Source organism: Antechinus flavipes, chromosome 1 (assembly GCF_016432865.1).
Source record: "Antechinus flavipes isolate AdamAnt ecotype Samford, QLD, Australia chromosome 1, AdamAnt_v2, whole genome shotgun sequence".
NCBI classification, from domain to species: domain Eukaryota; kingdom Metazoa; phylum Chordata; class Mammalia; order Dasyuromorphia; family Dasyuridae; genus Antechinus; species Antechinus flavipes.
The window spans coordinates 166454959-166480474 of NC_067398.1; the positions used below are offsets into that span (position 1 = coordinate 166454959).

The window sequence follows — 25516 nt, forward strand, 5'->3', positions numbered from 1 at the left end:
TTCACAAGACATAACTCTGCTATTGTACTGTATAATGGAGTGACTCGGGTGTATTGTGTATTTCATTTGAGATTTTTACCTGATTGGATACATTTATAACTAAAGGAAACAGCTGTGATTAGTTACTGTAGCTTTGCTAGCAAAATATTTACCAAATAAGAAAAGAGATACTTTTCACTGTTGTCATGTCTGGGGAACTGAACAATGTTGGTATTTTTTTTAACAGGCTTCACTGTTTTCTTTCTGGAATGAAATGAAAACATGAGGACAGCAAATATAACTCATTATCTAGGGACTTAAAGAATTGGATACTTTCAAAAAAAAAAAAAAGTATACTCTCATGCAGCTGGACTGAGTTAGCGGCAGCCACTTTGGGAAGTGAACATTCAAAAGTTGCTTTACCTGTCATGGAAGGGACAGACTATTCCTGTGTCACTTGAAACTCTATGTTTAGCTGTCCCTCCAGTCCCGATACTCTTGTTCAGTTTTCAGAGCAGAATCTTTTTCTTTCTGGAGCCCCTTCCACTGCATTTTAAGTTAATCTTGATAACTGTTTGTAAAATAATCGAAATTATTTTGCAAATGCCAAATATTGAATATCCATTTTTTTTTAAATGGCTCTTTTTAGGAATTCTGACAGATTTATTCCTGACTCTCCTGAGTAATTTGTATCTCTTGAAAGGAGCTGTGGTTGAATGATAAAAGACTGTCTCTCCAGTGCTAAGTGTACTTAATCCAGGCCTCCTGAAGAAAAGGGCAAAGCATTTGTATTTGGTTTTTACATAGTGAAAGATTCAATTCAGCTATAAGAATTTCATTCAGTGTGTTGATTTGAATGTGGTAGGTAGTCACAGAATCTTAGCTTTAGAATGAAAATAATTCAGAATTAAATGTCTTGTCCATACCATACACTATTCAGCATGAGGGATTAAATACTGCTATTGCGTCTCATTCTTGGTGCTTACAATTTATAAGACTTTATATAAGTCTGGTTTTTTGGTTTGTTTTTTTTTCCTGAGGCAATTGGGGTTAAGTGACTTGCCCAGAATCACATAGCTAGGAAGTGTTAAGGTCTGAGTCCAGATTTGAACTCAGGTCCTCCTGACTTCAGGGCTGGTGCTCTATCCACTGTATCACCTAGCTGTCCCTATATATAAGTTTATAAGGCAAACATCATTATAGCTCAACCTCCTTATTTTCCAGATGAAGAAACTGAAACCCAGAGAGTGTGACTTAATAACAGCTCACATTTTTGAAGCTCTTTAATACCTTTTCTCCCCATGTGTTTCATTGACTTGCCCACTCGTGGCAGAGTCAGAACTAAAACCAAGTCCTTGCTTCAAGTTCTAATAATAACCCTACTCAAGTATCTGATTTTTGTTGTACTTGTTGCTAGTATAAGCACTATTTCTGCTGACACAGATCATAATCTCCTTTGCCTTAGGCTGTTCCTAAAGCCGGAAGAAAGTTCATTTCTCCACTGGCTCTTCACTGGTGGCTGGTGCTTGATCAATCACTTGATACATGAATTCAATGTCTATCCTCTAAGAACTAATCTTTCTGACTTGTAGGATGTGCCAAGGCTGGGGCTTTGCTGGCTTAGCCTTGGAGAATTGAGGGGTATCAGGAAAGGACTTGAGTGGAAGCCTACTTCACTACTTCAGTAAAAAATACTTGTGCCCTCAAATCCTTTGTGCCATTCCAAACGCTACGATTGGTATATTACTTAAATATAATATTTAAGTGCTTAAAATAAACACATTTCTCTTTTTAGTTCTTAAAATGGACAGGGGTTACCTGAAGGACTGAGGTGAATGAGCAAAGACGGCAAGAAATGGAAAGGGAAAAGAGTTAAAATAATCAGAGTTCACGTTTTTGTGACACTTTAAAAATACTCATTTTATTCTCACATTTCTATGCCCTGGTAGAAGATATGTAATATGTTTTATAGATTAGGAGGCAGACATAATGAGTTTCCTGACATCTCAAAGCTAGTGACAGGGCAAAAGTTGAATCATGGTCTTCTGATTTCAAATCCAGTATTTATATCCAGTTTGATAGCAAAGCAAGTAGGAAACAGTAAGGATTGTGTTCCTTTTATTCCTATACTTATACTTAAGGATGTATCACTTAAGGAATGGTCTAGGATTGCTAATACTAATGAGTATCTAAAAAATGGAGAATAAGTTTTTTCCAAGAAGAGGGACAACTGCTATAAAGCTACTCGTTGGTCCTTTCCCCTAAATATGTGTCTCCTTAGAATCAGGCAATCAACATTAAGCAGCTACTAGGTGCCAAGCATTTCCCTAAGCTGGAGGGATACAAAAAGAGGCAAAAAACGGCTCCTGCTGGTAAGCAGTTTGCAATTTGGCTAATTTAGAAAAGGAAAATGTAAAATGTCGAATGGGATATGGGAAAACTAGTGGAGTGGAGAACTGATCTATTCTAGAGAGCAATTTGGAACTATGCCCAAAGGACTACAAAACTGCATACCCCTTGATCCAGCAATACACTAGGTCTATATCCCAAAGAGATTTTTTTTTTAATGTAAGAGGACTTATATGTACAAAAATATTCATAGCAACTCTTTTTGTGGTGGCAGAGGATTGGAAATTGAGTGATTGGCTTATCAATTGAGGACTGGCTGAACAGTGTGTGATTATGATAGCCTACTATAAGAAATGAGAAAGATGGTTTAAAAAAAACTAGAAAGACTGAACTGTTGCAAAATGAAATGAGCAGAATCAGAAAATTGTGTACAATAACAGCAGTCTTGTATATTGATCTACTCTGAATGTCTCAGAGAAAGAGTTCCAAGCCATTTCTGAAAGAGGCATAAAAAATGCTAGCTACCTTCAGAGAAAGAATGAATGGGAGTATGAATTCAGATAGAAGCATACTTTCTTAGTTTTCTTTTCCTTTTTTTCCTGTTTTCTTTCACAATATTGCTAATGTGGAAATTAATTTTTATGACTACACTATGTAGTTATATATTAATCAAATTGTTTGCTTTCTTAATGAGCGAAGAGATAATTTGGAACTCAGAACTTCAAAAAATGAATATTAAATTTTTTTTCCATGTAATTGAAATAAATTTTAAAAGTGATTTTAAAAAAAGCTTACAATATACTGGGGAAGACAACATACAAACGATATATACAAAGCAATCTAGATGTAGAATAAATAGACAGTTTTTGCCAGAAGAAAGGCTTCCTATAAAGTTGGTATTTTAGTTGAGACTTAAAGGAAACCACAAAGGTCAGTGGGGAAAGTGGAAGAGGAAGAACATAACAAACATGGGGCATAGAGAAAATGCCCAGAGATAAGAAATGGAGTCTCTTATTTATGTAACAGCTAGGAGGTCAGTATCACTGGATTGAAGAATATAGTCAGTGGAATGCATAAGAAGACCAAAAAGGTGGGAGGGGGCTAGGTTATAAAGGGCTTTAATTGCTAAACAGAGCATTTTGTATTTAATAGAGAGCCACTAGAGTTTATTTGAATTAGAGGAGTGATGTGGTGACATAGGAAAACCACTTTGGCAGGAAAATGGAGAGTGCATTGGAATGGGGAGAGATGAGGCGGACCTCCCAGTAGCCTGTTGCAGTAGTCCTGTTGTGAGATGAGAAGAGTTGGCCCCGTGAAAGCCGTGTTAGAGGAGAAGGGGGTGAATTTGGGAGATAGTGCAAAGGAGAAATGTATAGGCCCTAGAAAAGTTTGGCATTTGCTTTGGAATGTATATCTCCATGGTCTAGCACTCTTAATGCTTAATAGTCTTATTCTTGCATTCGTTGGCAAAGGATAGTGAAAGCTAGGCTGATAATTAGGTGCTAAAGGAAAATCAAGATGGAAGAAGGCTGTTGTTTCAAAGTGTCCCATCTTGTGGCTTTAGGGCTTATTGTGCATATGTAGTTATTCAGTTTGCAAGTTACCAACCATCTGTGTACTTGGGAAGATAAATATGATAAGTCTCACTCCTGCCATTAGGGAGCTTGCAATCTAATAGTGGAAAGAGGAAATCTTTGGGATCTTTTTATGGTAAGATGGAGCCATATTATGGGGAAGGGATGAAAGTGATGACATTTTCTTTTTTTTTTTTCTTTTTTTTTTTTGATGACTTTATTTTAGGGAGAATAGGGATCAGCAAATTATAAGCTTTGTTTCTGCTTTCAAAACTTGTTCCTTCTATGTCCTAGTTAGCATAGTAGTCCCTGAACTTCCCACCAAATCTGTTGTTCTATTTATATTTCAGTAATTACCTTTCAACTCTACAAATGGTCAATTTCACTCAGAAGTTATTATAGTATTAATCATTTTTTCTACTCAAAAACTTTACTTTGTAGCTATGCTTTTTTAAACACACACACAGGTATACATATGTATGTGTATGATTCCAGGAATATATAAACAGTAAGCTTTTTCCAAATTTATTAAAAGTTTATAAGGACTCTGACTCCTGGATGATGATCTATGGAAAGATGTTGATAAGTGAAAGGACAGAAGAGAAAAAGGTTATAAAAGCCTAGAGAATATCCAAGAAAAGTGGAATGATCGATAATGCCAGTAACTCTAGAGAAATCAAGGATAGAGGACAGAGAAAAGGCCTTTAAGATTTAACCATTAAGAGACCATTGGTAATCTTTGGAGAACGCTGTTTCAGTTGAATGAGACCGGAAAGAAACAATGAGAATCGTTAACAAAACCATATAAATATGGCTGTAGGTATCAAGCAATATATGAATACATTTATTTATTGCTTTGGACAAAAGTCATTGAATGCATGTAAAAAATATAAACCATACTTCTCTTATCTGCCATAGTTAGGGACACATAACACATAGTTAAGAATCAACTATGTATTATGTTGAGAATCAGATTTTTTGAAATCATAATTTTCATCCCTGTTTGCATTGCAAAGTGAGGTAGTAAACAAAAGGCACTAACCAGATCATCAGTTCTGGCACAAGCAGGTATTAGGCAACAACATCCAGGAGACCCAGAAAACATACATCAAGAGTACCAGGCCATAGCAACGTAGTCCGCTTGGCCAAAAGTAGAGGAATTTGGTGTCCAGAAGATCAGAAAGTTTGGTTGCTTTAAGAACTAAGAAGAAATACCAAAAATGACATGCCTCGTGCAAAAAGCTTTTAATGACAGGTTAGCAAAGTCCCTAATAATTTGGAGAGGACATTAAATCAAGGACTTCTGCTGTCTGAAATCTAAAAAGTAATAACTTGTAACTTCAGGACTTGCAACTGCCCTTTTGAGTTTCATTGGGGACCAGCGATGGGCAGCTAAACTGCCAATTGAGCTGTATTGTCTGCTCAAGACTATGGACTTTGGGGTGGAGGTGGCAGAGAGTTTAAGCATGCACCAATGAAAAGAACATGTGAAGGTTAGAGCTGTTGTTGAATTATACCACTACTATGACTTACTAAATTTTAATAATACTGTTTTAAGACCATATGAAACAAGGCATCTTGAGCATATTTAAAATAAGGCTCCTTCAGTGGTCACTGTCACTTATCTCTGCTGGGTTTCTTTAAAACTACAGTGACTAAAGTTACTACCATAATTATAAGCCCAAGAATCCTAAAAGAACAATGCTTTGTTCTAATTTTCAACGAGGTCCTAAATTAGGCAGCTTAGGTTATGGTTTAATAAACCCGAATGATGTTAAAAAGTGAGACTCAGTGTAAGTCCCTCCTGACCCTTTCTGAGAAGGATCCAGTTGGAGGTATAAACATAAAGCCTTTTAGAAAGAATAAAAAATTAGTTTTCACTATTTGGGGCTAAAAAGAAAACTAGAAAGAATTCTTTCAGTCTGGGACGTGAGGAACTTAGGATCAGAATGCCTGGAAGGATTCTGATTTGGCCTCAAAATCACAAGGAGGGAGCCATCCTTTGTTGTTAAGGACTACATTAAAGGCTAGAATTGACAGCATCTTTACATCTGAGAAATATCAAGCTGGACTCACACTGTACAACTAACCAAACTTTTACAGTCTTAAAAAGGCTTCAGAAGGTGCAAACCCAAACACCATATTGTTGTTAAGGGCAAGCAGACAGTATTTGGAAATCTCAGTTGTATGGGCCATCTGACAGTATGAGAGGGCTAAAAAAAATACTGCAATATAAATTTGTGGTCTAACTGCCCTTGTATTGTTAAGCTTACATTTTTCCCTATTATCAAAAAGCAATCTAAAAAGCCGTTGAGATTTTTGGAAAAAAAAATTTCAGTTATTTTCAGTTTATATTTCTATATAAATCATTTCTTATTTTCTGTTTTTCTCCTGAATTTAATACATATACAATGATTTTAATCTTTATGGTCATTATTCCATTTTTAATAAATCCAGAAAAATAGCTCTGGATAATCATAGACTTTATTTATAAAAGCCCTGTTTAGGACATACCGAGGGAAAATTTAAAAAAAATTAGAAGTTGTTTACCTTTCCAATATATTGGAAAGGTGTGAGGGGGTGGAGAATTTGAAGGGGTAGCCAACAGTGGCAGAATACTAAAGAGAGGGTCCTGACTTCAATAAGAACTTGAGAAACCTCAAGTAAATGGTTCTTTAGATCTCACCTTTGTAAACTGTGGTTCATGACCTAATATGGAGTCTCATAAATGAATGTGGGGATCATAATTTGTTATCATTAAATTGTGATTTGTATATCTATGTGCCTATATACGTAGGATCACATAAAAGTCTCTTGTGTAAAAAGGGGTTGTGAGGGGGGAAAGTTTAAGAAACCCTGATTTAGACTGCAGAAAAATTCTCCCAAAGAGGAGACTCACCTAGAAAGGGCTGATTTGCCTTTAGGACCTATCCAATTCATAGATAACTAGACTAGAAGAATGAATGTCAAAGAATAAAGTGCTAATATAATAGTTCTGAAAGAAGAGTTCACTTAATGTTCTTTTACCCCTCGATATCACATTTTGCAGGTACTTTACATGTATATATAGCAATAGATACTAAATTGATCAGCCACCTTGAATATATATTAAATGACACCAGTAAGTAGTTCCTATTACTGAAATTGATTGAATTCCATTATGTTTTAATGTCCTCCTAATTTCAAGCTTTAAAAGTGTAATACATCTTGTCAGATGCTTCTGACATACAGGCACCTGCTGTTCCCATGAAACAATGTCATCCTATTAATCAACTATTCAGTTTCTAACCAGTCTTCATTTTAAGTTTTCCAAAGATGTAAATTGCTCACCAGTCACACTATTACAACCATTTAGTTCTTTAAAAAAAAATTTAAGAGCACCTTTTCTGATTCTATATCAATTTACATAACATATATATAATACTACATAACAGTCAACTTTCAGTTATCCAAGTCACCAGAGGGAAGCATGATGGATCTAGTACAGTGTACAAATAAATAATCATTTAAACCTGACCTTGTAAGGTACACTCCACTAAAGATCCACTCTGGTGCTTCACTGTGATACTAAAGTGAGCCTAGATTTTAGAGGGCTGTATCAGCAGATACCACGCTTTGGCCACTCTTTGTAAGCTGTAAAATCTTTCAGTATGAACCTATGGAAAGATGGTGCATCTGTCATCCAACACTGGAACAGCTAAGGTTAGAAAGACTCCTCGCTAGGGGCTTGGCCACAGCAGTTCATCAAACCATCTGGTAAGATGGGGGTGGTTGTGATTGATACAGGTGAAAGAAAGGCTCACACCCACAAAATCACTGATCCCTGAAGTACTAGGAATGAATTTTATGATTTTCTTCAATATCTCCCTGATTCCATGTTATTTAGGCTAATAAAAAGTTAGTTCCTTGGTCCACAAGCCTATTAGATATCAGAAAAAAGTGGACTTGGAATAAAAACACTGCTTCAAGTAATCCACACAATCTACAATCCACAAACACACCACTGAGAGCTGTACTATTTAAAATATTATTTGTTCATAAATGTGTCATTAGTTTCTTCTATGAACTGGATACATGAAGCAGCTGTTTCTTCAATGGACCTTGACCAGCCACCAATATTTCCAGCAAAATAAGGCAGAGTGCTAGAAGAAATTTGGATCAGGTATGATACCTATTGCAAAAAGAAAGAAAGAAATATATATATGTAAAGTTCAAACTTTAAGGCAGTGGTTCTCAAAGTATGGTCTAGAGAATCCTGGGGGTCTCTGAAACCCTTTTAGAGGGTCTACAAATTCAAAAATAGTTTTTATTTCCAACATGGTAAATGTCTATAAATATAACCCAGATAAACAAAAATGCTTTGGAGAGATCCTCAATAATTTTTAATAGGATAAAGATACTGAAAACAAAAGTTTGAGAACCGATTATATGAATGTTAGTAATTAAATGGTCTGGTGGCAAGGCAATATGAATAAACAAGAAATGATGGGAGAAAAGCTAAGAAAGCTGAAAATGGAGAATGAAGAGGAGTATCTCAGAATTATATGATCAAGATCTATAAATCACTAAAATCACTTTTAAGTTTTTTTCAATCAGCAAGCCTGTTTTCTCCTCCCTCTACCTATTTTTTTTAAAAAAAAGAAAAATAAGAACAAAACTCTTATAAGCAAATATGCACAGTCAAGCAAGACAAAATCCAGAACTGCTCATGTCAAAAAACCTATGTCCCAGTCTGCCTCCTAAGTCCATTGCCTCACAGGAGGAAGGTTAGCAAGCTTCATTGCTTGCTGTAGTTGCTCACTGAGTTGATTAGAGTTCTTAGGTCTCTCAGAGTTCACATATATTTGTGAGACTGTCCTCCTATGGCAGGACTGAATTAGAAGAGTTTTCTATGTCTGCTCTATGAAAAGCAGCAGATGTTCTAGCAAACTTACCGTGCAGGAGCTGCTGTCAACAGCCTGTATCAGGAATCCCGCACACGTGATCTCACTTCTGTTGTACTGTGGAGAAGGTGGGACCGAAGCCAGGGTGACGGACTTCATTGCTACTACGTAAGTGTTACTGGAGGAGGAAAAGAAGCATTCTCAGTTGTCACAGAAAAATAAGACTAGGTCGGAGTCAAAAGACAATTATTATGAAGCAAGTATGTTATGGCCGGGGCCATCTTAGACACTAGCAAAATTTTGAAAATAAACTTCCTATATGTACCACTTGAGGGTTTACAAGTACTTTCCTCATAGCAAAGGAGGGCTTAATGTAATCATCCCTGTTTTACAAAGGGAGAAATTGAGGCAAAAAATCAAGCAGTTTTCCCAGTCATACTTCCAACAAACTTTCAGAGCTAGGATTTGAATTGTCAGGGTCTGAATTTTATGTTCTTTTCACCCCAAACTGTAGCTTTTATCAAGGCCCACATTTTTTAGATCAGCAATCTCCATGGGAGCCTTCTTGGGAGAGGACACATTCAAATATATGAAACAGTGATAGAGGTGAAAGAAACATTTTAGAAAAGGACTGCAAATATTTTGCACCTTTCTACCTACATACCACTGCCTACAAATGGGCAACTTTCAGTTTAATTTTTATGACTGTTGCCCATGAATTATTTTTGTTAAATTTCTCTGTTCTTCCTTGCCCATTTCTTAGGATTAAGCTTGTTCTACTTCTCCAAGTATACCATGTAAATGTGAACCAGAGGAGGAGACAGATGGAATATAGAAAAGGATGCAGAGGGGCAATGAGAGTTGAGAGCATCCTGGGCAATTTTCAAAAGACCTTGCATTTTCCTAAACATGGGCCACACTTCTGGGTTTGTTTTTGAGGCAGTTGGAGTTAAATGACTTGTCCAGAGTCACCTAGCTAGTAAATATCTGAGATTGGATTTGCACTCAGGTCCTGCTGGCATTCTATTCACTGTGCCACCCAGCTGCCCCACTAGCATTTGTTTAAATGAAAAATAAGAGAGAGATTAGAGGACGTTCCTATCTGTCTCAGCTACCCTAACCAAAAAAATTTGATCTACTTCCTGCTGCTTTGTCAAGCTCCTCTCTGCACATTATATCTCTTTCCCTTTAAATTTGTACTTTTGCCTTCCCCCTTAGATAACATTCTCACCAGAGGCCTCCTCATTTTGATAAGGAAAATGGTTAAAAAGAAGTTTTATATTTCATCAGGCTTCCAGGCGATTGTAACCCTGGGCAGATGGTGACCAGTCCTTTTATCCTTTAAACTCTGGATGGCCTTTCCATAATGGGCAAAATTCCCCCTCAAATAGGATTCTTCTGATGCCCAGTATTTGTCATTTCCACCAGTACCATCAGCCTTGGTCACCTGTAAGGTACTCCCTGAAGATACTCCTCTTCATTCGCCGTTTTCAGCTTTTTTAGCTTTTCTCCCATCATTTCTTGTTTATTCATATTGCCTTGCCACTAGACCATTTAATTACTAGCATTCATATAATCCCTTAAGGCAGTGGTTCTCAAACTTTTGTTTTCAGTATCTTTATCCTATTAAAAATTATTGAGGATCTCTCCAAAGCATTTTTGTTTATCTGGGTTATATTTATAGACATTTACCATAATGGAAATAAAAACTATTTTTGAATTTGTAGACCCTCTAAAAGGGTTTCAGAGACCCCCAGGATTCTCTAGACCATACTTTGAGAACCACTGCCTTAAAGTTTGAACTTTACATATATCATTTTTATTTGAACCTTATAACAATCCTATAATGTAGGTGTTTTTTTTTTTTTATTCCTACTTTACAAATGAGAGCACTGAGGCAGATCAAGGTTAGGTTATTTGTCCAAGGTCACACAAGATAGTAATTAATTGTCTGAGGAAAGATTTGAATCCAAGTCTGCCACTCTATCCACTATACTGGTTTCCTATTTTGTGAATAAGAGATCAATTAATAAGAGTTGAATAAGATCTCCCACCTAATGTTTATAAATGATTATTTCATAACACTCTTGTGAGGACATAGAATCATAGATTTTGAGATAAAGGGAACCTTAAAGATCATTACAACTTATCCTCTCATTTTGCAGATTAGGGAATTAAAGCACAAGAAAACTTAAATGAAATATCTGGGGTCACACAGCTAGTGGGGGTGAGCCCAGTGTTCTATCCAGCATTCACCACTACCTCTAATCTCTCCATTGTCAGCCCCATTTTACAACTGAGGAAAGTGAGCTCCAAAAGTTTAAGTGATTTGCCTAAGGTCACCCAGGAAGCCTCAAAGACAGAATGTAAGCCCAGGTTCTCCAGCTTCAAATTTAAGGTTTTTTTCTATGACTAAATGCCAGGAGACTGTTGTTTTGTCTCTTATTGATTAATTTCTAATCCCATCACAAACTCTTTTATAAAAGCCATAGATTTGAGGGAGCTCTCATTTATAGAGAGAAAAAAAAAAAACACAACTGTAATACATATGGGCAAAAGGTAACAAGTATGGATCACATGGACACCTGGATAGTTCTCACCTAGTAAGAGTTTGCCTTATAATGAGACAAAAAATTTTATATGGAGTTCATAGATCCCACAGAAAGGACAATAAATGACTCATCTTTCATCTGTGCTTATTACTGTAGGAAAAAGCAATTCTGCCTAGTAATAGATCTAAGAAAATTTTATTTGCTGCAATGCCTTCTAGTAATGGATTATGATAAAGTTCATTCTGTAAGGTTTAGAACCTGGTTTGTGTTCTTTGGCACTGAAATTAAACAGCTTAAAAAAAGTCAAACAGATCTCAAATAATTTCACTATTTGCAAGTAATAGTGACAGCTTCTTTCTCCTGGAGAAGGGAGACATCTGGCATATGAACTGAATAATAGAGCTGAGAAGAAATTTTTACAATCCATTGCTTTAGTTCAAGTGGAGTGTTTTACAACAGCCAGAGAAATAGGATACAGATTAATAGCATTTATATATACTACCAAAAAGACCCATGGGGAAGAAATTTTAAAAGAAATTCTATTTAAAATAAGACAATATAAAATACTTGGGAGTCTACCTGCCAAGACAAACTAGAAACTATATTAACACAATTACAAAACACTTTTTACACAAATAAAGATTGTTCTATAATGTATGTAAAGGGGTGTGTGTATGTGTGTGTGTGTGTGTGTGTGTGTGTTTTCTTGAAATTAAAATTCATTGCTACATATTTTGAATCATTCCCATGTTCTCCTGGGCATATGACAATGTTTTCTTTTTTTTTCTTTTTCTGAATTTCTTTTTCTATTTTGTCTTTTCTTATTTTGCACTTATGTTTTACATAAGTAAGTACATTAAAAAAACAAATAAAAACTGATCTAAACAGTTGGAGAAATATTAATTGCTCATTATCAGTCCAAGGCAATATAATAAAATTACAATTCTACCTCAGTAAATGTACTTATTCAATGATATACCAGTCAAATAGCCCAAAGAATTATTTTATAGAGATAGAAAAAAACTGTACAGAATTCATTTGGAAAAATAAAAGGTCAAGAATATCAAGGCAATCAATGGAAAAAAATATGAATGAGGTAGCCTAGTAGCTCTAGATCTCAAACTATATTACAAAGAAGTAATCATCTAAACAATCTATTGCTGGCTAAGAAATAGTGGCAGATCAGTGGAGTAGATTCAGTACAAAGAAATAAATGACAATAGTTATCTAGTGTTTGGTAAACTCCAAAGTCCAAAATTTTTGGGAAATTAGGAAACAATTTGGTAAAAACAGGCATAGATCAACATCTCACCTATATACCAAGATAAGGTCAAAATAGATAAATTATTTAAATATAAGAGGTGATATCATAAGCACAAAAGGGGGATATGGAAAAATATATCTGTCAGTTCTATAAATAAGAGAAGAGTTTATGACTAAACAAGAGACAGAGAAGATTATTGGAAGTAAAATAAATAATGTTGATTAAAAAGCTTTGTACACAAACAAAACTAAGGCAGCCACTATTAAAAGGATAATAGGAAAATATTTACAGCAAGTTTCAATGATAAAGGCCTCAGTTCTCAACTCATAGAATACCAAGCCAATTTTATAAAAATGAGAGCCATTCTCCAGTTGATAAATGGTCAAAAGATATGATCAGGCAGTTTTCAGAAGAAGCAATCAAAGCTTTCAATAGTCATAAGAAAAAATCTGCTCTAAATCACTACTAAATAGAAAAATGTTAATTAAGACAACTCTGAGATACTATCTAATGCCCATTAGAATAAGTACATGACAGAAAAGGAAAACCACGAATACTAATGAATTGTTGGTTGAGTTGTGAAATAATCAAATCATCCTGGAAAACAATTTGGAATTCTGCCTAAAGGATTATAAAATGGTAGACCCTTTGATCCAGCAACACCATTACTAGATCTATATTCCAAAGATAGCAAAAAAAAAAAAAAAGAAAGAAAAGGACCTCTTCATACAACATTTTTTTAAAGCAGTTCTTTTTGCAGTGGAAAAGAATTGGAAACTGAAGGATTTTCTATCACTTGAGGAATGGCGGAACATTTTTGGTATATGATGAGGAAATACTATTGTTCTACAAGAAATAACAGGCAAGATGGTTTCAGAAAAACATGGGAAGATTAATATGCACTCATGCACAATGAAGTGAGCAGAGCCAGAAGAACATTGTATACAATAACAACAATATTGTAAAAATGATCAACTGTGAAAAACTTAGCTATTCTGATTAAGACAATGATCCACAACAGTTCCAAAGTACCCATGATGAAAAATGTTATCCATCTGTTTGCAATGTATAGAATTGTATTTCCACATAGAAACAAAGAGAAAGTCAAGTCAGACCAAGTTAGTTGTACAAAACAAGATAGTGAGCTGCTGAGCTGATGAAGTGGTTTAAAAAAATACCCCAAAACAAGAAAGCTTAAGAAATCTGTTTACATCATTACCAGTCAATCAGGATGATGAGGGAGGGACCTTGCACTTTGGAGTAGGAAATAAAAGACTCATTCCCATCCCACCTCACATCATAAGTACAGATCAGCCCAGAGATTTCCCCTAGGTGGATTGCTCTTTTCTTGCAAAGACCATAAATAAACCAACTTACTAATACACAACTAAGTCCCCCCTTTTTTTTTATCTTCATAGCATATTTCTTCACCTCTTCAGAGATAAATTCTGAATGGTGATTGAAGTATACTTTTTGAAACTTTGTTTTTATTGTTTTATTTTGTTTGTGTTTTCTTTTGCAATATGACTAATGTGGAAATATGTTTTGCATGACTTCATATGTATAATTGAAATCAAATATCTTATTTTCTTAAGGAGGAAGAAGGACAGGATGGAAGGAGAAAACTTGAAACACAAACATTTTCTAAATGAGTGTTAAGGTGTTTTTTTAAACGAGTAATTGGGAAATAATGAAATAAATAAAATAAATTTTTACAAAAAAATATATGGAACACATATTTACTTTAGGTCATGTTTCACTATCCAGGATGTTGTGGAAATAAAGGCCTGCATTGAGATGGTTTTAGGGAGAAAGGGATAACAAAAACATTTGAACATGGGAGACTAGGTAAACAATGGTTCCAGTTACAGAAAGGGCGAAGGAGGAAGAGCAGAATAGAAATTTTAAGTGTGAGGTGCTAGTGGAAAACCAGATGAAAATGTTGTGGCTATAACTACAGATGCAAGTCTGGAGCACAGGAAACAAATGTTACGATTTTATAGATTTGGAGGTTATAGGTTAGAGGAGATGAAAGGAAACTATAAGAGCTAATGCATTATCAATAAAGAGTGAAAAAAAAAAAAGAAAATTGAGGAAAGGCCCTTGGGTAATTCCCATCTTAAGGTGTCAACAAGAGACCATGGTTCCAGTAAAGGAGACAGAGAAGGAGCAGTTAAGAGAGAGAAGAGAATATTAAGAATATAAAGTTATCTCAGAAGTCAAGGAAGAAGTATCCAGGATGAATTGGTTAACTTTGTCAGATACTACAAAGTAGGATGAGGACTAGAAAAAAAAAAAAAAAGAAACAATAAAACATTAGGTAAAAAGTGTCAGGGAATATGGCAATTTTTGAGAAAACAGTGAGATTGGAATTCAGAATGCAGATTTAGCAGAAAGTAGGTGTTAAGGAAGTGGAGAAAAAAGGTTTTTTTTTTTTTCTCTCTCTCTGCATAGTAATATTCTTTGCCTAGAAGAAATGTGACATACTAGCAGAATATCTAGAAACTTCCATGGGCATTCAATTACTACTCAATTCCTTTGACACACTGAGATAGCTGGCATGAACCTTTGAGAACTGCTGAGGCATCTAGTGTATGTTTTTTTTTCCTTCTCTAAACAAAGTTGGTCATGAAAGGGAAGAGAAAAATTTGTAGGGGAAAGAAGGGTCCAGGGAAGATAGGGAGATATGAGAATGTTTTTTGGCAGATGGGAATGAATTAGCAGAGAGGGAGTTTCAGATGATGCATGAGAGTATACAGCTGGAGTAAATTTCTGGAGAAACAAAGAATGAGCAGAGGGATTAATCTTTTCATAGAGTAGTAACACCTTTTCTACGAGGAGGAGGAGGAATCAGTGATGAACGATACTGAGAAGTTTTGAATGGTGCAATAAGGGATCTATGCAATGAGCCCCAACTAGAAAGAATTCCATGGGGCACATTCAAAATCAATATTCTTGGAATTTTTTTCAATTCAAGGGGACTTCCTTTCTGGTGGGAAGATAGCAAAAGGCTTCAGTCCCACCCAGTCCTTTCCTTGTGATTGGATGTCTCTCTCAAGGTGATTTGCTTTTTAGGAGTTGAAAGAAGTAGAAATTTTTTCATTCTGCCATTCATTTAAAAGAAAAACAGTAGGGGAGGGTTTCTTTGGCTGGCTGGGAAACTTAACTCACCAAGGGCTGACTTAGACATTGAGTCGATGACCTAAACAATCTGAAATTTTTCTCATTGAGGGAAAAGGCCACATAGCAGCTGCAATTCAGCAAACAACTAGCAGTCAGCAGCAGGTGAGACCCACCAGAAAGCCTCCCAGAAGAGAAACCAGCCACTAGCAGCATAATGCAGAAAAGGGGATACTAGTAGTTTGAGACAGCAAAAGAGAAAGATGCCTGCAGCTCAGTATAATCACCAGGCAGTAGCAGGCAGCAGTGGTTTTGGGGGAAGCACAGCCATAGAAAGGTTTTAGCCAGCATACAACCTCAGGAGCATGAATTGCTCTAGTTACATACTTTTTTGTTTGTAGGTTGGTTTTCCTAAGGAGGTTTCAATGGATTTCTAAGTAGGAATCAATTTTGAATATACTGAGGAGTTTTGAATAGTACAATAAGGGGTCTATGCAATGAGCCCCAACTAGAAAGAATCCTCATCCAAAATAGTGTATCTATATATTTCCTTATCCTACATACGGCACCTATGTGCTTTCCACATGGTTTCCTTACACACACATTATTTCTATGGGTATTCCCTAAGTGGGAGAATACACCCTTGTGTGTGTGGAGAGAGAAATTTTCCTCCTGGCTCTGCTTTTGACTTTATGAAATTTGCTACTATACTTCTGCTGCAGTCTCCTCCTAGACCATCCTTAAGTTCCTGAGGCTTCCTCACTATGGAATATCCATGTAGCCTTCTCACCTCGGAACAGTAGTGTCAAACTCAAATAGAATTGAGTATTATTAATCCATACATAAAGATTTCTGTTGCATGGTGACAGTTTTGAAACATAATGTTATCTATGTTTTATTGCTTTTGTTTATTTTGCTAAATATTTCCCAATAACACATTAGCCTAGCTTTGGCTGGACTCAAAAGTGTTGAGCATCTAAGGTAACCCTGTGTGTTTGAACCCTCTACCTGAGAGTAGCCTACTTCTTTCATTGAAATTCTTTCCAAAATCTTCATAATAAGGAAAGGTCTGGGCAACCTAGTCTTTGTCCTTCTTCTGACTCTACTTTTGAATTTCTGAACCTTGCCACCATGCCCTCATGTGAGTATTTCCCTTTAACTTACTTTTCAGCTCCTTTATATGTGTTGTCTTTCCTCATTGGAATGTAAACTTCCTAAGGACAAGAACTGCTATTCTTTTTGGCTTGTATCTATATTTTCAAATATTAATTGCAGTGCTTGGCACATGATAAGTGCCTGATAAATGCTTGTTTTTGCTTATTTTTCTGGATTATTTAATTTAAAGTTTTTTTTCTTTGAACTAGTGTATCCTCTCATTGGTATAATATCAGAAATATTAGTGGGGGCTTATGTGCTATGATTTTGTATAGATACTGACTCAAAGCATGACTTGAACCTGAAGAAGCTTTTAGAAGGGCTTGGATTGAGAGGAGGTGACTATGTAGATCTCTATCCTAACTTAATAAAATCCTGTTCTGATCTTTCATCATGGCATAGAACTAACTCTGAGTTCTGAAAGACTATGGCCAGAGAGTACAAATTCTGTTATCATTTACTAAGCTCAAAGATTGCAAGAACAGGGTGAGAGACAGATTTTATGTGTGTTACCAGCCTCCCTATGCTCAGAGAAGTGGTTCATCACCATGTTGGCTCCATGGTGATGTACTTTTTAGCCACAACAACTTATGAAGATGGTTTATTAAGGCATAAAGGGGTTGTGCTCTGCATTGGTAGAGGGAGTATCCACACTGAAGAAATCACAGGTCTTTGAAGAGTTAAAATACAAAAACTTTAACTATCGGGCATTTCTGAGCTGAAATTAATTCAACTCAACATGAATTCAGTGTCTTTTTTTTTTGTCTGTGCAGTAGCTGTCCTAGGTGCTGAAGCAGACCAAGATGAATAACACACATTCCCTGCTCCCATGGAGTTTATAATCTAGTAACTTCATATACTCACCTATCTTTGACAGGTTTTCTTCGTGATACAAGGACAACCAAATCTATGGGTTTACTGCTACTCACTTTTGGACAGGTGATATAATATATTGTGTCATCATCGCTCACCCAATCTATGACCTTACAAGACCTGTAAGTACATAGAACAGAGAAAATAAATACTTTATGGTCATGATATACTCCTCAGAAGATGTGGGTAAGAAATCACTCAGTTAAAATGTTTTTTTGGCAAAGTTATTTGCTATATAACTATAAGCTTCTATATTTACTTGCAAAACTTACTTCAATTTCCTATCAAAAGAAGTCTTTGTAATACACATGCAAAAGGAAACAAAACATAATTCTTGCTTTTGAGGAATTTACACTCTAAGAGAAAAGATTGGATGTGTATACAAATATAAGTCTGGATGTGATATTTCAGTAAAATTGATACAAAGGGAGTTCAGAAGAAGGGGTTATTTTTTTCCCCTGGGGAAGAAGATGGATTAGGGAGATGCCATGTAATCTAGTCCTTGAACAACTCTGACAGGCAAAAGAGATGTTAGGGCAGACTTTCAGGTGAAAAAAATGATAAGAAAATACTGGACAGATTATTTTCAGGGTATAGCAAGAAGTCCAGTTTGGCTATAGTAAATGATAATTATAGGAAGGTATCATGAAATAAGGCTGACAAGGTAAACTGCAGCTAGATTATAGAGAACTTTGAATCCTGAGCTGAGTTTGTATTTTACTTTATAGGATGTAAGGTTTAGAGCTGAGAAGTGATCAGAACATAAATCAGAATAGTATTACCTCATAAGAAACACAGCAGCAACAGATTCAGAGAAACAAGGGAAGACTTGTACAAAATGATGCAGAGTGAAGTGAGCAGAAGAAGAACAATTTATATGACTACATTGTAAGGAAAAATAACTTGGAAAAACTAAAGAATTGTAAGCAATGAGATAATTGATCACCAGCTCCAGAAGACTAATGGTGGTAATGAGGTAATGGAGGCAGTGACTGTAATATCCTTTTAAAAAGTTTGGCTTTTAAGAGAAGAAGAAAAATAGGTCAGTGATAATTCAAGCTGCTGGAAGCATTAAGGAAAGAAATTTTTTAAGGACTGGAACATATGAGCATCTTTCTAGACAGAGGAGAAATAACCAGTGAAGATGGAAAAATTAAGATATAGAAGACCTGCATATTAAAGATCAGACAGTAAAAATTAAAGGGAAGATTACATATCTTTTGCAATTTTGAATAGGAAGTGTAATCTTAAATAGAGGATAGAAGCAACTATGTAAGATAAAATAGATAATTTACATTACATTACACTGAAAATGCACAAATAAAATTAATGTACTAGGATTATAAGCAAAGCAGACAAATGTAAAAAAATCTATCAGATTTCTCAGATAAGGAGTTAGTATCCAGAATTTATGGATATCTAACCACTTATAAAACCAAAAGTCATCTTCCCCATTGATAATAATAAAATGATATGAACAAACAGTTCTTTAAAAACTTGAAAATCATTACCAACCTATGAAACATGCTCTAAATCACTATTAATAATAAAGAAAATTCAAATTAAAATAATCCCAAGGTTTCACCAGAAAAAACGAGAACATTATCAAGGATAGGAAAGGATAATCAATTTTGGAGGAGATGGAGAAAAGACAGAAGTATTAATGTATTGATTGTGAAGCTGTGAATTAGTATAATCATTATGTAAAGCAATTTGGAATTAAGAAAATAAAGTGGCAAAAATGGTCATATTCTTTGACCCAGAGATTCTACTTTCTAGGCCTGTATGCCCCAAGGAGGTCAATGACAAAAACAAAAAGTCCCATATACATAAAAATATTTATAGTAGCATTGTGCGTGCGTGTGTGTGTGTGTGTGTATGTGTGTGTGTGTGTGTGCATTGCATGTGTATGCAAGATCTGGAAATAAAGTAGTACACAAATTTATAGATTGCTCACAAAATTGTGCTCCATGAATGTAATGGAATCAATGAACACAGAAAAACCTGGTAAGTTTTATGTTCTTTGCTATAGAGTAAAGACAGCAGAGACAAGAAATAAAACATACAATGGTCACACTAATATAAATGGAAAAAATCACCACAAAATGATCAAAAGTGAACATTGTAAAATTAGAGAATAAACATACTCCCAAAGAAAAGAAATGAGATGCATCTTCAATCCTTTCCTTTGCAGAGGTGAGATGTCATGAGTTAGAGGTTTGACAAACATAAGATATCAACAAAATTTATTTCAAAAATGTATATTACATAATTAAAAAGAACAAGCATGACTCAAAAGAAAAGATCTAAGAAGACACCTCCCCAAACTCCTTGTTTAGAGGGGGAAGGAGGAAGGATCCATGCATGTAGAGCACTCTATATATTATCAGATTTTAAAATTTTGTTGGTCAGTTTTGCTGGGGCGGGGAGGGGGGGTTCCTCCTTTATTTTCTTTTAAAAAATTTTTTTTCTTCCATGACATGACTCTTTGAGATAGGGAGAAGCCAGATATAGGGAAAATTTAGGTGGTCAAAACAAAAGACATGAGTAAAATTTTATTTAAAAAAATAAATATTCAGGAAAGGCAATGATGTAAAGAAAGTTCTCAAAGGAGATGGAAAGGAACGAGATCAAGGGCACAGATAGAAGACACCGGAGAGATGGATGAAGACACCGAAGTATGGAATATAGAGGAGCAAAATCAAGAGTATTCCTATTCAATAACCTTACTCTCAGTGAAATGGAAGGCAAGGTTATATGCTGAGAATTTGATAGGTAAAGGTGGCTTTGGGAGCATGAAAAAATTTTAATAGACTGCTAAGGGGAATGTGATAAAGAGTCAATAACAGCCAATAAAAAAGATGGCAGTCAGAAGGATTAGATTCTAGACCTAGAATGGATCTCTAAGGGCATAAGAGGGAGGAAGTAGATTTTAAGCAGAAGATGATGAATTTACTTCAGATCCTTTGATAGATCATTTTGGTCATCCTGATAAGTTCTGAGATGCTCAGAAAGTGAGTAACCTTGTCAGATACTCCTGGATTCAGTCCCCTGACTAAACCAGTCTTCCCCACAGCATATTTAGTGAATAGAGGAACGCTTTGTTATGAATAATTAGGAGATGAATAGAGGCAGAATTTCTGTTATTATTCTTCCTAGGAGCAAGTTGGAGAGCTTGGAGAGATTCCTACATAAATGCTTACAACAGGGAGTTGTATGGAAAGCATTCCCTTTTCCCAGAGTGGGTCATTATGATGACATTAACCATGATGTATTATTCTGGCAGTCATGCAAATGTAACACACAACCCTAGAGAAGTTTCATTTTAATTGTATTAAATTGTCTATTACATGGTGTTAATTACAGGAAATTTAAAACTTTTAAAATATTGGAGCTCTGACTTATTAAGATTAGGAAATAAATGATACTATTTAATATAACACTCATAATATCCCTGTCAACCAAACAGTAAACACATATTACCATATTTACATTTAAATAAGATTTCTGGGAAGCTAGCATGGTGACAAGGAGTGACACTAAATTGAGATGAGGTCCTGGGTTTGAATCCTGCTTCTTTTATTTTCTTTCACTCATGATATCTTACTTAATCATAAAAATTAGGGGACAAAGGGGCCTTCTGGTTTTATATTCCAAAAATGCAAAAGGAATGGTTGAAATTATCCCCTGGAACAATCAATATCTAGTGTGGAAAAAGTATGTTTTACATGCAAGTATCCATAGCTGATATAGGCCATAGGATACCAATTATATAGTCTGGTGGGTATTGGTGGGGAGGATCAGTGAGATGCTCTGAGTCCTTAGGATCATAGTAGGTGGTAAACAATAGACAACCTAGTCCTGAGATGAGAGAAGTGCTACTATTAATGTTAATAATTAATAAAATTAATATTAATTAATAGTGTTAATAATAAAATAAAATAAAATAATATTAATTAATGAGTAGTTGTCAGTGAGGACTGGAAGAAATATGTCTCATGGTTCTGTTTACTCAAACAGCTACTGCCGTCTTCCTCCTATTTCCAAGACTTAGAAGAAGGATGAGAGAGAATGATTTTTGTTTAGCATAATCACACCCTCTTGAGTAGGGAAGCAAATAAGAATGATACTAAAATAACTTGGGAATAGAATAAAGGCAATTAGATTATAATCTCCATGAAGGCAGGGAACCATCTTTGTTGTTTTTTGTATCTACCCAAAAGTTCAGATACAGAGTTCTACTTAAAGTAGGGCATTATTAAATACTTGTTAATTAAACAAAGAACTATATATTGGGGGATAAAATCATGTCCTCGATTCTGCCTGAATATGTGCTGTGAAGGATAAGTTGATTTAAAAAATATTGTCAGAATTCAGTAAAATGTTTCATTCTTACAAGTAATGAGGGTCCCACTGAGGCCGCTTCGTGAAGTCAGACAGGAGGCTAAAAGCTAATTTAGCTGGTCTCCCTACTTGCTTTTCTACCCACACTGACAAAACATCTCTCTCCTCCAAGGTATGCATTTTGACCTGAAAAAGAATAGCATTAAAAAGAAGTTAATTATGGATCTAGCAATCAGTGCTCAAATCAAGAGAAAATATTACATATGTTTAAAACATCTTCTTAAATGGTTAGGGAATTAAACAAAACACCATGAGGCAAAATAAGGGTAAGTTGCCTCACTTCAAATAATCTGGCTGATTGGGTTTTGGCCTAAAAATCTAGAAGCAATTTCCTTCTTCCTTCTTCCTCCTTCCTGCAATTACTGGGAAGTGGCCAAATTTCCCTCCTGAAAAATGAGGATAATTCTTTGTCTAGGACTCAGAAACCAGACATTTTGATTTTTCTCAAGATGTTGGATGGTCTTTCTTTTAAATAAGAAAATAGTAAAATATTTAGATGCTTATAGACACAGATTTAGCGAGATTGAAAGTGTTTTTGTAATATATCAGCAGAAATTTACACACTGTGTTTAGACTTCTAAGTGATTTCTTTGTTGCATGCTCTGGGGATCAGGGAAATAGAAAAAAGAAAAATCATCTTAATGCACCCAAAATTTCAAAGCTGATTCTTTTGTTCATTAATAAAAACTCATAGAAAATGTTTGTTAAATTAAAAAGTGGAATAACATGTCTGCATAAAAATCAATAAATAAACATTTATTAAGAGCCTACTATGTGAAAAGCACTGATACACACTGAGGAAGAACCCTATTTAGGTGGAGAATAAAAGACATGAGATGGCATAATGTGAAATATGCCAGGAAAAATTGACTAAAGCCAGGTTGTGAAGGATTTTAAATAAGTGATTTACTTCCCTCATAGTCTCTTCCCATTCCAATTCACTCTATACATTCAATGTTCATTTCTCTGATTATTATCAAAATCACAGTTACCAAATGGATATTCCTAAAGCATAGTTACTCTACTCAAGGAATTCCAGTGGCTCACTCTTGCCTCTTGGATCAAATATATTAAGATAGATAGATACATGCATGCATACATAAACAGAGACCTATAAACATGAATTGTGCATGTGTGTATATATACACACATGTAGTCTGAAATCAGGTTTTAAAAGGCTTCAAAAGTTAATAGATGATTGATAACTATAGATATACAAATGTATACATACACATGTATGTGTATGATATGATAGATAAATATAGGTATATATAAATATGAGCATATAGGTAAACATACAGATAGATTATATTACTTGTAAAAAAACTATAAAGATACACATATAGTAATATATGCATATATGCATATGTGTATTTATCATCTGATTAACATTTAAAGCCTTCACAACTTGGCTCCAGTCAATAGGTATGCATGCAACAGAGAAATCACTTAGAAGTCTAAACAAAGTGTGTAAATTCCTGCTGATATATTACAAAAAAACTTTAAATCTTGCTAAATCTGTGTGTATAAGCATATCTATGCCTCTCTCTTTTGCTTTAGATACATGGATATAGAGATATGCAGTATATATTTAATTCAAAAAGCAAGAGTGAATAACTGGAATTCTTTGAACAGGGAAAGTATTTTATATCAATTCTGTAGCTGTAGGTAGAGGGGAGAAACTTGAGGCAAGTAAATCAATTAGAAAACTATTGCCATAGTCTAGACTAAAGCTGATGAGTTCCTAAATCCAGGCAGTAGTGTGGGAGAGTGCAAGGTAAACAGATTATTATTCAACCATCCATCCATCCATACACACACACACATAAATACATAGATATACACGTATACATACATAGACATGTACATGTGTGTGTGTGAGATGTAGAAGAATCAACAAGACTAAGGACCTGACTGGATAGGGGCTGACAAGGGAGAGGAAAAAATTGTGGTTGATTTGTGGGCTGAATACTTGCAAGATAGGAAAGACACTAGTATCTTCACTTTGGCAGAAATGAGGAAGCTGCAATGGGAGAAAAGATGGGTTCAGGAGAAAAGACAAAGATAAAAATGAGAAGGAAAGCTCTGTTCCTCACCCCATCCCCCAAGTAGCAATGTGACCAGCACAGTGACCAGAACCGGGGGCTGCCAATTCTTATCTGTAGTTGGTCTGACTGATGTCCAAAGCCTTCTCTGGTCCCAGTAATCTATTCTATTGCTTCAAGCCCCCCTCTTTCTCTTTATGTATCTGAGAATAAGCCTTACTTAGGGGCCAGTTTTCAGACCCCTGCTCCCTCAGATAAAAGGACTTCTACAAAGAGGGGGAAATTTGGCTTCTACTTAAACATTAATCTATTCTTTTGTCATGGTAACTTTTCTTGGTACTGTGATTTTTGATGATAACCAAAGAGATGAGTGTTGAGCTACCAGCGAACCCTTGTCCCACCCCTTTTCTCCATCTATTTCTGTGTGCTTTGAAGTTAATGTTGAATTTCCAATCTTAAAATCATTCCCATGGCAACAAGCTGTGAGAAGATAAACAAACATGGGGTTAAGACTTCACTGCAGGAATCAAGCAGATGGAAAAACTAGGCTGTGAAGGAGAAAAACCTTTATTTAAACATAAATATCTTCAATAAGAGAAAGGAGAAAAATGAGAAACAACTACTAAAAACAACTTAAAGGGGAAAAAAGTTATTTATGTACTTCCACCTGCCTGCCTTCCCTTCCCTCTATTTCCTCAGTTTACTTTATACTGAAGCATTTTATCATTATTGCCCCAATTACTAATAGCTTATGCAGAACCACCTTAAGGTTTGCAAAGCTCTTCACAAATTTTACCTGATTTGGTCTACTGAACAATCCTCTTAGGTAGGGTATTATCATCTCCATTTTGTTGTTGTTTGTCCTTCATTCTCAAAGAGGTCCATGAAAACAGGGAAATGATGCCATGACATGCAAATGAATTGAATTTAAGTAATGGAGGGTTGTGCAAGGTCACCTGCCCACTTTCTCCTTTAGAGCCTACCTGGGTCCAGTGGTCAGATATCAGGACAATTGGAAATGGCCCTAGATGCAGCGGGAGACCTTGGCATTTTTAAGCTAAAGTCTTTAGACATAGAGTGATTGCTATAGTTAAGCATCTGAGGCAGCGATGTGGTTGGATAACAATACCTAGTTCAATATAAACATGTGACAAATTCACAACGGTCATTCTTTTTGACAAAAGGTAGATTTATTTAAGAAAAAAGGTTACAGACAAAATGAAGGGATACAATAGACCCCAGGAATGATAAATATGAAATAGAGTTGGGAGAGCATATATAGTTAAAGGATAAAGACAATTTCCCTTAGGAGAACTCG

General features: G+C 35.4%; 1 protein-coding gene across 1 annotated transcript in view; it reads right to left on the reverse strand.

The window, feature by feature from the left end:
- Positions 1 to 4711: 4711 nt before the first annotated feature.
- Positions 4712 to 25516, reverse strand: part of ACOT12 (acyl-CoA thioesterase 12) — a 73798-nt gene continuing 52993 nt past the window's right edge. The window contains exons 12-15 of the mRNA XM_051992926.1: positions 22146 to 22279; positions 17741 to 17869; positions 8837 to 8963; positions 4712 to 8073 (exon numbers count right to left, since the gene is read on the reverse strand). Coding sequence (XP_051848886.1) covers positions 7930 to 8073; positions 8837 to 8963; positions 17741 to 17869; positions 22146 to 22279 — 534 coding nt within the window. The 3' untranslated portion in view covers positions 4712 to 7929. The remainder of the gene's footprint in view (positions 8074 to 8836; positions 8964 to 17740; positions 17870 to 22145; positions 22280 to 25516) is intronic.